At 56.4% G+C, this 14,760-nt stretch overlaps 1 protein-coding gene across 1 annotated transcript; it reads left to right on the top strand.

Moving 5' to 3' along the window:
- Positions 1-1,115: 1,115 nt before the first annotated feature.
- RPS6KL1 (ribosomal protein S6 kinase like 1) lies at positions 1,116-14,248 on the top strand (the record flags this gene model as incomplete). Its single annotated transcript, XM_079700857.1, is given in 11 exon segments — positions 1,116-1,175; positions 1,179-1,380; positions 2,667-2,791; positions 3,863-3,955; positions 9,636-9,683; positions 10,079-10,211; positions 10,994-11,581; positions 12,033-12,125; positions 12,296-12,378; positions 13,776-13,871; positions 14,138-14,248. Coding segments are annotated over 11 exon segments (1,632 nt in total).
- Positions 14,249-14,760: the final 512 nt, after the last annotated feature.

The raw sequence follows: 14,760 nt of genomic DNA, 5'->3' as shown, positions 1-14,760 counted from the left end.
AGTGGGGAGGGTGCGGCTTCCCTTCCCCCCTCCTTCCACCTCCTGGCCGCATTCTGGCCAGGGTTCAGCTGCCCGCTGGCTTCACGATGTGGGTTTTCCTCCCCGCCCCACTCCCCATCCTGTTCTCTCCTCCCTCTCTCCACAGAGGCAGAAATGACCTGGAGTTGGCCATTTGGGCCCTGCCCCTTCCCAATGGGGCCTGAGAGAGTGAAGGTGCAGAGGCTGCAGTGAGGGGCAAAGGCAGCTCTGCCGGCCTCTCTCTGAGCCCTTTCCTTTCCTGAAGACACTGCTCTTATCCCTTTGGCCACTTGTATCGCACACTGCTCAGGGAGGAGGAGCTGCTGTACGGTCCTGGGAGGCCACGTGGCCTCCTGGCCTTCTCAGAGCAGAGCCAGGAGGCCAGAGGCATCCCCTCCCTAGGGCTGGCTGGGCTCTGACCCCATTCCTCTAACTCCACCCAGCGTGGCACTGAATCTGCCACTCAGTCATTTCATTTGCCCGCAGACTTTAAGGCCAAGCCCTGTGTCCGGCTCTCTGCCTGGCTCCTTGGGGGTCCTCACTCCCTGGCCACACTGACCTCAGAACCTAGGGAAATGAAATAAAGCAGGGGCAATCCATCCTGTTCGAGGAGGTGCCATGGAGCCGAACCTTGAAAGATAAATGAGATTCCCATGGGAGGAGCAGGGAGCGGAGAACAGGCAGGATGGAGGGAACAGTATAAGGAATGGCCTTTGGGCCCTGGACCCTGGCTTCAGCCTCAGAGTGTGTGACCTCCATGTTTAATGTGTGTAGAGGCCCTTTGCAGGCATATCCTCAGCTCTCTCCAGTGCTCAGCACATAGTAAGTGCTCAAGAAATACTCGATGAACTGAATTTAAATTGAAAACAAAAAACCCAGAGCCCAAAGCATGTTATTCTGTTTTTACCACCACTTAGGAAAGATCTGGCTCAGTGAGGGATATTACCCACATTAGCTCTGATCCCTCCAGCCCTTGGACGTGAGCATTAGTCTTCCCAATACTCAGTGGAGGAAACCAGGGTGCAGATGGGGTGTTACTCCCAGCAGGATTCTCCCTAATGCCTCTGCTCATTCCAGGTCCCTGCTCCAGGGAAGCCATGAGCCTGGTGGCCTGTGAGTGTCCCCCTGGCCCTGGCCTGGACCCCGAGCCCTGCTCATGAGTGTGGTCCCAGGCCCTAGTGTACCTGGAACAGATTCGCAACCGGGTCACTCCGGGGGCACCTGACATGACCAAGCGCGACTACCTTGTGGATGCAGCCACACAGATCCGGCTGGCCCTGGAGCGTGACGTCAGTGAAGACTATGAGGCAGCCTTCAGCCACTACCAGAATGGCGTGGACGTTCTGCTCCGAGGCGTAAATGGTGAGGCTGGGGCTGGGCAGGGACGGAGGCCAGTGGTGAAGGGCTCATCCCGCCATCTGTCCATCTGAGCTGGGCGAGCAGGGCTCTCTGTGGGCCCTGCAGGGCCTCTGCAAAGGACAGTAATGACAGCTCTCATTTATCGAACGGTTCCTATACACCAGGCGCTGGTCTAAGGGCTTTACCTGTATCAACTCATTTCCCATTCACAGTAATACAAACCACTGTATATGTTCTTGCATGTACTTCCAAATATATAAGAATGATTTTTATTCCCATTTTCCAGATGAGGAAACTGAGGCACAGGGCAGTTAAATAGCTTGCTTGAGACTCCACAGCTGTCAAGTGGCAAAGCTGGGGTTGGAACAGTGTGGGCTCCAGAGGCTGTGCGCTCGGCTCACTAAGCTTGCCTGCCCCTGGAGCTGGGCTGGGGTCCTGCCGTCTGGGGGCTTGCATTCTAATGGGGGGAGATTGATGAGTTGATGATGGACTATTATAGTCCCAGGTGGCAAGAACAATGAGGAGGAAGTGAAGGGAGGGAAGAGGGAAACTGAGGCCAGACTAGGCTGGCATAGGGCTTTTTCTAGAAGTCAAAACCCTAATCTGAGGACTGAAGAATGGTGGGCATGTTGTCCAGCTGAAGGGCTGGGTGGGGCTCCAGAGGGAGAACCGCACAGGCCTGGAGGTGAGAGGGGAGGCCTGTTCAGGGAAAAGGGAGGCATTTCCAAGTAGGGGGAGAGGCTGGCCCTGAGGCCACTTGGAGACCCCTGAGGGCCTTGGTGGCCAGGCTGGGGGTAGGAGTCAGGCCCCAATTCACGCTTCCTACCCTTCCGCCGATGAGACCTCTCAATACCTGGGCTTCATGCCTGTCCAGTGACTTCCTTTACCCTCCAGTCCTGATCCCCATTCTGGCCTCTTTCACACTGGGCATCAGAGATAGAAGAACGTGTGCTCTCTGGGGACTTCTGTCTCCTACTCTGAAAAACGGACATGGAAATCCACACTGTGTCCCTTCCCAGGGTGTGATGGTGGCCAGCGAGGTAGTAGGTGCCAACTGTAAAGTGCTGTAGGCTGAGTGGCGACTGTGGTTCCCAACCTCTCCTGCCACCATCCCTCCTCCTCCTCCCCTGCTGGTCTCCCATCCAGAGGAGGACCCAAGAACAGATGGGGGGTCAGAATCCACTGACCAGCATCAGAAATAGGCACTACCTCTTATGGAGGATAGAGGGCGGGCACTGGGAGCCCAAACCCCAGCGTCCTCCCAAGGACAGGACCCCTCCTCCCCACAGTCGACCCCAACAAGGAGAGATGTGAGGCTGTAAAGCTGAAAATTACCAAGTACCTGCGGCGGGCGGAGGAGATCTTTAATTGCCACCTGCAGAGGACGCTGGGCAGTGGAGCCAGCCCTGGAACGGTAAGGAGACTCCCAAAGGCCTGAGGGCTCTGAGGGGAGAGAGCTGAGGCCCTCACCCCACAGGCCAGGGAGCTGTCGCCTGCCCTCCCAGGCGGCAGGCAGACGGTGGAGAGCACAGGTCGGCTGGTGTGTGTGCCAGGGCTGCCCTCCTGCCCTCCTCCTCCTGGCTTCCTCTCTATCCCACACTCTCTGTAATTCATTCATTTGCAAACGCTTAGTGAATCATCTCCAGTCCAGTCTTACGCCCCCACAGAGTACACACACACACACACACACACACACACACACACACACCTCCCCAAACGCTTAGTGAATCATCTCCAGTCCAGTCTTATGCCCCCACAGAGCACACACACACACACACACACACACACACACACCTTCCCACCCTCACGCATGGCCCGTACACGTGCTCACCTATGTGCACACTCAGGCCCCCAGATCTCTCTGTGTTTGGCTGGGCTGCAGTGAGTATTCGGAGCAGACACAAATACCCACGTGCATATACACACACAGGAATATGTGCATATATAAATGTGCAAAAGTCCTCTCCCCATAAGGCTTTTCTTGACCCAGGGGGCACTCAGAAAGGGTTGAAGATGCACACACACTTCTCAAGCCCACAGGTGTGCACATGCACACCCCTTCTAGGTTTGATGCACTTTGTAAGCTGCTTCCCCCAAAACAGGTGCCTGGGCCACATGCCTTGGTCTTCGAGGCGTGTTCCCCAAGACGCACACGTTCCCAGGTTACTTCCCCCCTCCCCGGGCACATCTGCCTCCTGTGGACAGGGCTTCTGAGAGGGGGTTTCTGAAGCCCTGAGAACTCCCTGGGCCTGGGAGGAGGACTAGGTGGGGACCGAGCTGAGAGGGTGGCCTGGCCACCCTGGACCAAGGCCTGCTTCTCTGCTCAGTCTGTCCCTGTGAGGTGGGCCCTGCCTGTACCCCGGTCCTGCCCTCTGTGGCCACTGCTCTCCTGGCAGCCGGGGCCCTGCCCACTGCCTGGTGAGAAGGTCGTGGCTGAGGAGGACTCACCCTGAGGCCGCTACGTGGCTCTCTCCTGCCTCTGCAGGGTTTTAGCAGCCTGAGGCTGCGGCCCATCCGCACACTGAGCTCTGCCCTAGAGCAGCTGAGGGGCTGCAAGGTGGTCGCGGTCATCGAGAAGGTGAGTGAGCACCGCCCGGGGTGTGAGAGGAGGTGTTGCGTATAATTCGGAGGGGCAGGTGTTGGAAAGGGGTCAGAGGGTCCACGGGGAGGAGAGCAGCTGTGGCGGCCCCGCACCCTTCCTCCACCCCAGCCCGCATCCGTCAGCTCCGGAAAGGAAAGCGTGAGGAAGACGCAGAGGCGCGCAGCTCCTCTCCACAGCCCGCCAGCTTAGACGCAGAAAGCCGCTCCCTCCGGGGCGCCCAGCCAGCCTGCGCTGCCCTGCCGGCCCCACTTCCACTTCCCCAGGGCTGCAGCCAGGAGTCTCCCTACCTAGCACAGCCCAGAGGTTCCTGCGGCGGGAGTGCGCTTATCTCCAGAAACCCGTTCTGCGGACGGTCGAAGCGGGCTGGTGCCTTGTCCAGGGCCTTGGCAGCTCTGCCCTTTCTCTCCTGGCTCCTCCGGCCACCCCCCATCCTGACCCCATCTAGGATCTTTTCCCTTAATTCAGGGAAGACAGGAAGATAGGAGCTGACCGCCAAACCTGAACCTGGGACACTCATCAGAAGGACGGACAAGTTGGGTCAAATGAGATTTGAGCCAATATTTGATCGCTCTCCGCCCCAGCCCAGGGATACCTGAATATTTGCTAAAGCGTTTTTTCCCTCAAACTGGCTGTTTATCAGAATCCCCTGGGGGAGCTTCCTAAAAATACAGATGCCCAGGCCCCATCCCAAACCCACTGAGTCAGAATTTCTAGGGTTGAGCCCAGGCACCTGTAATTTAAAACACTCACGGGGGATTTGGATGGGTCTGGGAGCCCGCAGAGAAAAGGGGACCGGTGCGTGCTCCCCGACATGCCAAGGGGGAAGTGCTGGCCGGGCTGGCACTGCGTGGCCACAGACGAGCTCCTTTCCCTGTCTGGGCGCTGGTTTCCTCATCTGGAAGTGGGGTAAGGATCCTCCCACCCACCCCCGCCCCACCCAGCGTGACGTGGGAACTAAAGTGAAATGATTCGGGGGAAAGGCCTGGCACACGCTAAAGCATTTGATACAAGTTTGATGGCCATGAAGGCGAATGACGAGAGTGTGTGGCGAGCAGGCTTCCCATCCCGGCCTTGCTCCAGCTGCTGCTCCCAGGTCCCTGGAACAGGCCCCAGTCTGTCAGCCAAGGCCCAGCCAGCTTCCATCTGCCCAGCCCTTCCCTCCCATTGCGCGAGTCCACGTGGCTTGGCCGCTGCCCCGGGCAGGCGGAGGAGGCGACAGCCACCACTGTTTCCCCGTGTGGGATCCCACTGAACCAGTGGTGTTTTGGAGAGAGGGGTTCTGGGTCAAATAAGTTTTGGAAACAGTGAGTTAAAGTTACATTACATTAGGATGCAAATGTACACAGTGAATCTCCAAGAGGGAGGTCTGTGACAGAATTCCCCGAATTTGAATTTAACCCCGACACACATGTGCAAAGCATTTTTGGAATCCCATATTCTGAGGCCTGTGCATATGGGTATTCGAAATTCAGGCCAAGCCCAGCCATTCTGTCTTGAGAGTGCCCTCTTTTCTTTCTTTTTATATACTTTCTTGGGCACTCAATTTACCTACTCCACCTCCCTCCTAAAATCCTGCTTCCTTTTTCTGAGTCATTCCCAAGCCAGGAACACCAATCTCCCCAAATTAGGAGAGGTGTTGGGGCCACTGGGCCCAGGTCCCTGCAGCCAGGCCTGGATGAGTATCACCACATTCCATACCACAGCTCTGCCCAGGCAGATCTGGGCAGGCAGGTGGGAGGGCAGTGCCAGCCTGCAGCAGCTCGCAGACTCAGTGGGAGCAGAAGGCCCCACTCAGGAAGCCTTGAGTGCCCCCAGAAACACCCCATTGTGAGGGTTAAAGGGGCTGGGGAGCCGGGGGTCCCTCGGGGCCGAAGAGATACTGGCAGGGGTAGGGGGTGGCAGGGAACAGCAAGGAGGGTGGATCAAGGACTAGGCAGGCAGCAGGCCAGGAGAGCCAGGGTCTGCTCTTGGGAGCCTGGGGGGCTTGGGAGACAATGCTGCCTATTTGCTGAGCTTTGTCCAGGAGCCAGGCCCTGAGTCAGGGATGGGGAAGAAAAAGAAGACCAGCCAAGTCACTTCCATGTTTTTGGCTCAAACAGGGGTGTTTTTTGAATTATTATTAGTTATCAGCATTTAAAAATTGGCAGGTCTCATAGAGAAGTCCAGATTTCCTACTTATCCTGAGAAATCAGAAGATCTGGAAATGCTGGCTCACATTCACGTCAGCCGGAGCAGAGGACGGGCTGCCCGATTTAATGGGGCACCTGCCCTCCGTCTGCCCCTTTCTCATCCTGCCCATTGGCTCACATGCCCAGCCCCTGTGGACCTTAGTGCTTGAGAACCTGCTTGAAACTTCTGGATTTGTTTGCTCCAGGAGGAGTCCTCCTGGCCTTGATACTGTGGACATTTTAAAAGGAAGGATTAATGTGTTTCACCAAAGCTTTCATTGTCCCCGAATCCCAAGAACTCAGTGGGTTTTATTTTTTAAAAAGAGATTTCCCTTTTTATTTATTATTTATTTATTTATTTATTTATTTATGGCTGTGTTGGGTCTTCGTTGCTGTGCACGGTCTTCTCATTGTGGTGGCTTCTCGTGTTGCAGAGCATGGGCTCTAGGCGCACAGGCTTCAGTAGCTGTGGCTCGAAGGCTCTATAGTGCAGGCTCAGTAGTTGTGGCTCACAGGCTTAGTTGCTCCACGGCATGTGGGATCTTCCCAGACCAGGGCTCAAACCCGTGTCTGTTGCATTGGCAGGCGGATTCTTAACCACTGCGCCACCAGGGAAGCCTGAGATTTCCCTTTTTAAAAAGATGAGGGCAGGCACCCTTCACCAGAACTGCCTTCCACCTTCCTGATAGCAATACTCACCTGACATTCGTAAGGCCCATTCTAGTTTGCCAAGCTGTTGCATTAAACCCGCTCGGTCACCCTGAGGAGGAAAAGGGTTATACTGTACAGTCCGATACAGTAGCCACCAGCCACATCAGACTATTTTAATTAATTAAAATTAATTAAAATTAAGTATTCTATTTCTCAGTGGCACCAGCCACCTTTCAAGGGCTTGATAGCCACATGTGGCTAATGGCTTCTAATGGACAGTGCAGATATATAATATTTCCATCATGGCAGAAAGTCCTACTGGACAGTGCTGCATTTTTTTAAAGGTATTTATGTATTTATTTATTTTGGCTGTGCCAGGTCTTAGTTGTGGCATGTGGACTTCTTAGTTGTGGCATGTGCGGCCTTTTAGTTGTGGCATGCGGACTCTTTGTTGTGGCATGCATGTGGGATCTAGTTCCCCTACCAGGGATCAAACCCAGGCCCCCTGCATTGGGAGCACCAAGTCTTTCTTACCCACTGGACCACCAGGGAAGTCCCTGGACAGTGCTGCATTTTAATCATTGTCTTACAGAGAATGTAACTGAGTTTCATAGAGGTCAAGGGACAAACTAGTGCTCTATAGCACAGAGCAAAAGAGGAAGGGGATTTTTTTATTTGCTTGGTTTAATGGGAAAATGCCCCCTTTTCTACCCTTTTGAAATATCATGAAAGAGAAAGGAGTTTAGAACAGAAAAGAAAAAAAAAATTCCCCATCATCCTATCTCATTCCAAGATAATCACTGTTAATGGTTTGGTCTAATTCTTTCTTGATAGATGTGTGTGTATATATGTATTTTTTCTTCTCTTTTTTAACACACTTGTTTCAATGTACTGATCAAGTTTTATTTCTGGCCTCCACGACCTTCACTGCTGTTTTTTTGTACGCTGTAAACGAGAAGACTTGCCCAAGACAAGACAAGGTGGAGGGGAATCCCACTTGGCAAGTGGCAGTGGGGAATTATCCGGGGTGTCAGCACTTGTGGGAATTATCAAGTTTTATCCTAAATGACCCCAGAGTTCTCTTTCTTTCTTTTTCAAGCTTTGCGTAAATTTGGCCAAGGAGCCGCGACTAGGCTGGACTCCATCTCCGGCTGTCGGAGGAGAGACCTCTAGTGGTCAGAAGGGATGCCTCACTCCTGCTGCCCCTGTGCTCAGAGTCCACCACCTTCATCTCACTGACGATGGGGAAACTGAGGCCCAGAGGGGAAGGCATGCACCAGGTCACCTGGTTGTGCCCCTATTTGCAGTTATGTCTCCAGGGCTCTGGGATCAGCCTGTCTGGAGTCACATCTTGGCTCTACCACTTTTTAGCAGGGGGACCGTAGGCAACCTAACTTCTCTGAACCTCAGTTTCTTCATCAGTAAAATGAGTCACTAGTAATGCTCACCTGGTAGGGCTGGAGAATAAAACGAAATGACCTAGATAAAGCCCTTAGCACAGAGTAAATGCTCTATAGCCAGTGTGGGGTTTCCCTGTGATGATATTAATAATAGTCACTATAGACAATTGAGAGAATGTTATGTGGCAGGCACAGGCTGCTGCTGTACTTGAGTTGCTTGCTTTAATAGAATCCTCCTAATGGCCTTCTGAAGGAGGTACTGCTATGACCCATTTTGCAGTGAAGAAGACCAAGGTTCACAGAGGCCATGTGACTTGGCAAATGTGGTAACTGACATTCCCACCGCCTTTACATCCTCCAAGGCCCTTCCCATTGGTGGCCTCAACAAACCAGTGATAAGGGAGGGTGGGCATTTGTAATTCCTGTTTGGTAGATGAGAAAATCAATTCGCTCACCCAAGATCTGAACCCCAATCCTAGGCTGCAGCCTTCGTCACTGCCCAGTGACCTGGCCTCAGGGCCTGGTTCCCATGTGCCACTACGGGGAACGTGTGCAGAGCAGGCTGACGGCTAAGAAGTCACAACACCAGGGTGCTGGCCTTGCCCCCCACATGCCCCTCATCTGGCCCGAATCTTCCGCCTTCCTCCCCTGACGTGTCCTCTCCTATGGCTGGGGTCCACCCCTGCCCACCATGGAGATGAGTCTAGGGCCCAACTCCAAACAAGGCTCTGCCCAGCAATTGGTAGACCACTGCCTCCAAGCAAAACCAACAGGAGAAGGAGTGGGCTGCCCTCCAAAGATAGCCTCCAGAAAGAAAGACCGTTTAAAAGAAGGGGCTGGGGGCAGGGGATGAGACCTGAAGGAGCATGGCAAGACCACATGGTCTTGGGCACCACTGGGGCCACATTCTCAGAGCCTTGGCTTCTTCACCTGTAAAATAAGAGATCAGAGGAGGTGACTGGCTCTGAGGTCCCCTCCAGCCATGACACCCTCAGACCCTACAGGATGGACCACTCAGCATGCATGTGGGAAGCACTGACTACCTCCCTGTCCTATGCAGGCCTCTGGGAGTACAGAGCTGGACATGTGGTCCCTGCCTTCTCGGAGCTCACAGCCCAGCGGGGAGACAGGAAATTAGACACAGTGTGAAAGGGTGAGCCCAGAGAGCACTGGAGACAGATTAGGAACCCCAGCCTAACGCAAGGGTTGGGAAGGCTTCCTGGAGGAGGTGGTACCTGAGCTAAGACCTGCAGATCTAACAAGGGTGGATGAGCAGGACAGGTTCCATGTCAGTTTGGCGGTGCGGGGTACACTCTGCACTACCACAGCCTGGCCTCCCAGCCCAGCCTTGGTGGAGGACCCTGAGAGGCTGGGGCTGGGGCCGTGGAGTCCCGGGAACTAGCATGTGCCTGACTAGTGCCTCCTGGACCTCGGCAGGTGCAGCTGGTCCAGGACCCAGCGACTGGAGGGATCTTCGTGGTGAAGGCAGGTGCCGCCCAACCCCCTGCCGTTCTGCATTCCCCTTTGGACTTTCTCAGAGCTCTTGGAAACCCCTACCCCCTGGGGAACCTCTACCCAGAAGCCGTATGGGAAACCCACACTCCCTCCAAATCCAACAGCTGTTTGTTCTGCCCCCAGCATGCACCCTGCCTCCCAGAAATGTGCACGTGCGCACACGCACACACACACTGCCTCATCCTTGGACCAGAGATGGGAGGGCCTGCCTTCCAGGGTGGAAAGAGGGTTGAGGGTCAGGTTAGGAGCTGGGGGCAGGCAGCCGCTCTCCAGCGTGGCTCCCTCCCTTCATCTGGCTGCCCCTGAGGGGCAGAGCAGCCTCTGGCCGGTCCCCAGCTGATCCGCCTGCTCTGCTCCCGCCCCAGAGCCTGTCCAGGTGCCACGCGGTGAGCCGGGAGCGGCTGACCATCATCCCACACGGCGTCCCCTACATGACCAAGCTGCTGCGGTATTTTGTGAGCGAGGACTCCATCTTCCTGCACCTGGAGCATGTGCAAGGTGAGGGGGCCCTGTCAGCTCCTCAGGCCTTTGGGATGTCGTCCCGTCTCATCCTCTTAAACTGCCAAACCCAGATGCCCAGCACAGACCAGGGGACCCAGGCTTCCTGGAGGATGATGGCTGCTGGGGGCTTCTGTGTGGTGCCAGGGGGGGCAGGGGACGTCCTGGGAGGATGTTCACATCTTGGGCGGGTGAGAGGGCATTTATGCAGATGTCCCCTTTGTCACCCTCTCCTCCAGTCTTGGCTCTTTTCACTCTTTTAGTCTGTGCCCACCCCTCAGAGCGGCCCCGTGGGGTGATGGTGCTGAAGCTGTAAGGACAGGAACTGGGTCACGTAGCAGATATTTATTGATCAGCTATGATTTTGTTTTTAAATGAGGTACACATCTCTGGGTCATGACATACAGTCATTGCAGGTCCATGCCTGGCCTTGTTTTTATTTTACTTACTTAAGTTTCATTACGCTTTTCTCCCTTAAAAAAAATTATAATACATTGAACACTGGCGAACCCACCACCTAGACCAAGGACATTAAGAATAATTTACATCTCCTTAGGGGTTAAGCACCTATTTTGTGCCAGGTTGTGAGGCTGGGGCTGCTTTAGGTGGGTGGAGAGGAGGGGAGAGGGCACCCTAGGCTGAGGGAGGGGAGGACCTGGAAGGCAAAGGGTCCGTGCCCAAGACCGGGGGGGGGGCGGGGGTGGCGGGAGTGGGACGGGGACCTGGGCCCCACGCTCTTTTACTCCCGTCCCCATGCTTGCTGCACCCTCTGCACGGCCCAGGAGGCACTCTGTGGTCCCACCTGCTCTCCCAGCCGTGCCTCCAACAGTCTGGGACTAGGTCTGGCTCCAGCCTGGAGAGGATGAAGGCTCAGCTCAACTCCCGCCTCAGCCTCCGGACCCCAGCTCGCCTCCAGCCTGGCCACACCTGCCTGCAGGACGGAATCCCCCTGGAGCCTCCCCGGACTTCTCAGAGCCTTACCCCGGCCAGGGGGGCCGCAGGCATCAGACCCCAGAGAGAGGCTGAAGGTGAACCCTCAGCCGGGACCGGCCCTTCCTGCTCCTGGGACCTTCCAAAGGCCCCAGGTGGCCACCTGCACCACCATGCCAGGCGGGGGCCCGGCCAGAGCTCTGATCCGGGGCCCCCTCGGGGGCTCCCTTGGGTTCGTGCAGGGGCCGGCCGGGTGCTGGGGGGCTGTGGCCGAGGCAGAGGTCGGAGCCGCCCCTCAGCCGGTGGGGCCGCCTGGCGTGTGAGGGAAGAGCAGGTGAGGCAGTGGGCGGCCGAGATGCTGGTGGCCCTGGAGGCGCTGCACGAGCAGGGGGTGCTGTGCCGGGACCTCAATCCCCGGAACCTGCTTCTGGACCAGGCAGGTAGGAGCCCTGGGCCCAGGGGGAGAAGAGTGGGCCCTCACCCTACCCCACCCCTCCGGCGGGAGGCCCCCGAAGCCTCAAGACAGAGAAGGAAATTTCCCCAAAGTCAAGCGGGTGCAGAGGTTATCTGCTTCTTCCCTTGCCTCCCCTCCCCGGCCTTTTCAGGAAGGACTCTGCTGAGCCTGGCTGGCCAGGGTTGAGCTTGGGAAACAGACCCTTTCCCTCGATGAGCTCAGGGCAAGGCTCCTGTGAAGACCAGGTTGTTTCGGGGCCTCGGGGTGGGGTGGGGGGGGCGGGCCCCTAGGGAGCTTCTGCCCAGCGCAGCCGCTGGCCCCTGCCTTGTGGCTGTTGGGAGAAGCGCTGGAGTCTCCTGCCTCACGCCTGTGCAGCTCCAAGATGACTAATAGCAATTTTTGTCCCCTTTTATTCCTCCCTGCATGCACTGCATGACAAGGCCACATCCGGCTCACGTATTTCGGCCAGTGGTCAGAGGTGGAGCCCCAGTGCTGCAGGGAGGCTTTGGACAAACTCTACAGCGCCCCAGGCAAGAAGGGAAGGAAGGGGTAGGGGGTAGCCCTTGGGTGTCTTTATGTGGGTTGAGCCAGGGGGCTGAGGATGACGGAGGGAACTGGGCCATCTGGGTAGGGTGAGTGGAGGGGAGACCCGCCTCCTTGGGCGGGCGAGACTGAGACACGTATGTTCTTGTTCCCACAGAGGTGGGTGGGATTTCTGAGCTGACCGAAGCCTGCGACTGGTGGAGCTTTGGGTCTCTGCTGTATGAACTGCTGACGGGAACGGTGAGCGGTGTGTGGGCAGCGGGTAGGGCCTGGTGGGTGTCACTGAATGTAGGAGGGGCTGGGGTTAGTCCAGCCAGTCGGTGTTGGGGCAGAGCCTGCCTGGTTCCCCGAGACTTGGCCGTTGGGCCCAGTGTTCTGCCAGCACAGCTCCCGCCTCCACTGCCGAGGCCATGAGAGACCATGGAAGCCACTCCCACCCAGGCCATGGCCACACTTCGCACCGCTGCCAGATGAGTGGCTATAGCTAGGGAGACTGTCAGCTCAGTGAGAGTTGAGTCGGGATGATCAGGGAAGGTTTCTGGGAGAGAGCGCCCGGGGCCTGGATCTGGAGGGCGGGTGGAGTTTGACACAGCCCTTTTACTTAGAAGGCCACTGGATCATCCCCCAAGCCTCCTCTCCCCGCTGCTCACTCCCCGCATCCACACCCTTCAGAGCTATAACCCCCAGACTTTGGCTGGAAGACCAGAGAGAGGGCCTCCTTCATCCCAGGCTGGCAGCTGCCCTGTCCAGCCTGGGTCAACCCAGAGCTTAAAGTTCCCCTGGCAAAGCACCCTTTGCTCAGGATGGTGACCTCCGCCCTCCATCTTCCCTCGTGAGCTCAACGCCACACCTGGGGCTGGTTAGGTCAGGCAGCAGGGAGAGGTCAAACTGCATTTGAGCAGGAAATGCCCCGAGTGGATGCAGTGTGACCGGAAGTCCAGATCTGACTGATCCCTCCTGGCTCCCTCCGGGTTTGGTCCTGTAGCCAGGGCCTTTGAGAGCCCTGGCTGCACACAGCCCCACAGAGTGGCTCTCTCCTCTTGGCCTCCCACCACCTCTCCAGATCAGGGCTCCTGGCCTTCCTCCTGGTTGCTTCTTGCCTCTCTTCCTGACCTCCAGACAGACCTCTCTGCTCCCTGCAGCTGCACCCTTCTGGAGCACAGAGAGGTCCTGCCTTCTTCCCTCGCCACAGCCCTGCCTTGGCCCTGACAGTAGCATGCCATGTCAAATGAGTCGCCCATGGAAATTTTTTTTCTATTAAGGAGACAAGTTTCGGTGCTATTCCTGATAGAGTGCCTGCCCTGATTGCAACCCAAGGCCGATGTTTCTAGCAAGCTTGGAGCCAGAGGGACTTGGGTTCAAACCTTGAACTCAGCACAAATCCCTTGACCTCTCTGAGCCTGCTTCTTGTCTTTAAAATTGCGGTAATAATACTTACTCTGAAGGTTGTTGTAGAAATTACGGATAACGGGTCTCAGGCATCTTCCGCAGCCTGACATGCAGTAGATCCAAAGCAAGAGGCAACAATCAGCATCATCGTCATCCCCATGAGATGTGACAAAGGAGGAAAAAGATAAAACCTGGCCGCCACTGGAGTGTACAGACTCTCCTGGGGTCGCCCCCGTGTGTCTTCCCAGGCGCTGTCCCAGAGCCACCCCTCAGGAATCCAACCCCACACCCAGCTCCAGCTGCCCGAGTGGCTCAGTTGCCCCGCAGCCTCCCTGCTGACTGAGGTGAGGTGCGGCCGGCCCGGAGCAGGCGGCTTCTTTGGCCTGAGGGTGGACAGAAGGGAGGACAGACCCTGTGTGTGAACAAGCCGCCCAGCGTATTAGGTGTCTGATGTGGGTGCAGGAGGTTAATGGGGACAACAAATTTCTATATGTTGGTGGCCAAACACCAATGTCTCCCAAGGTAACACTGGGGGTTCTGTGGGCCAGGCTGGCAGGGAGCAACAGGGTTGGGAAGGCCTGCCCAGTGCTGACTGGGCCTTTCTCCACAGCTGCTGCAGTTTGAGCCCTCCGGGCGCCTGGGCGCTGGAAGAGGCGGTGTCAACAAACTCAAGTCCCACCCCTTTTTCAGCACCATCCAGTGGAGCAAACTGGTGGGGTAACCGGAGGGGGTGGAGTAGGCGATGGCAGCAGCTGGACTGGTCTGGATCTCCTCTCTTCTCTTTGCCTGCCACCCAGAGCTGGCCCTTCTCATCAGCGGCCCTCGGGCAAAGAATGAAAGGCAGCTTGCCCTTCCTGGTCGGGCCCCTCCCTTGGGCCTCAGAAGTCTCTTCACTGACCAGGAAGGGCCTACGGAGTCCCCCAGCCACGTCCTGGAGAAACCCTTCCTAGACGGTGCTGAGTGGGAGGGAGAGAGAGATCTCAGCCTGTTAGGCAGCTTGAACCGTTCCACCCATCAGTCAGCAGTCACCTGCTGAGTGCACACCCTGTACTTGAACTTGGACCTACCATGTTAAAAGGTGCCTTCCTTTGCATTAGCTCTGAGCTACTGACCACCTGCTGAGCCGTGAAATTTTGTGACTCATTATCTGCCATGTGCCCCACTCGGGATGTCTCTGGAGGCTCATCTCAGGATACTAGTCCACTGGCTTTGTGGTCCCAAACCAGGGCTGCC

Source organism: Hyperoodon ampullatus, assembly GCF_949752795.1.
Source record: "Hyperoodon ampullatus genome assembly, chromosome: 3".
Taxonomy (NCBI): domain Eukaryota; kingdom Metazoa; phylum Chordata; class Mammalia; order Artiodactyla; family Ziphiidae; genus Hyperoodon; species Hyperoodon ampullatus.
The sequence above is the reverse complement of the archived record's forward strand: the minus strand, read 5'-3'. Positions and strand labels throughout refer to the sequence as shown.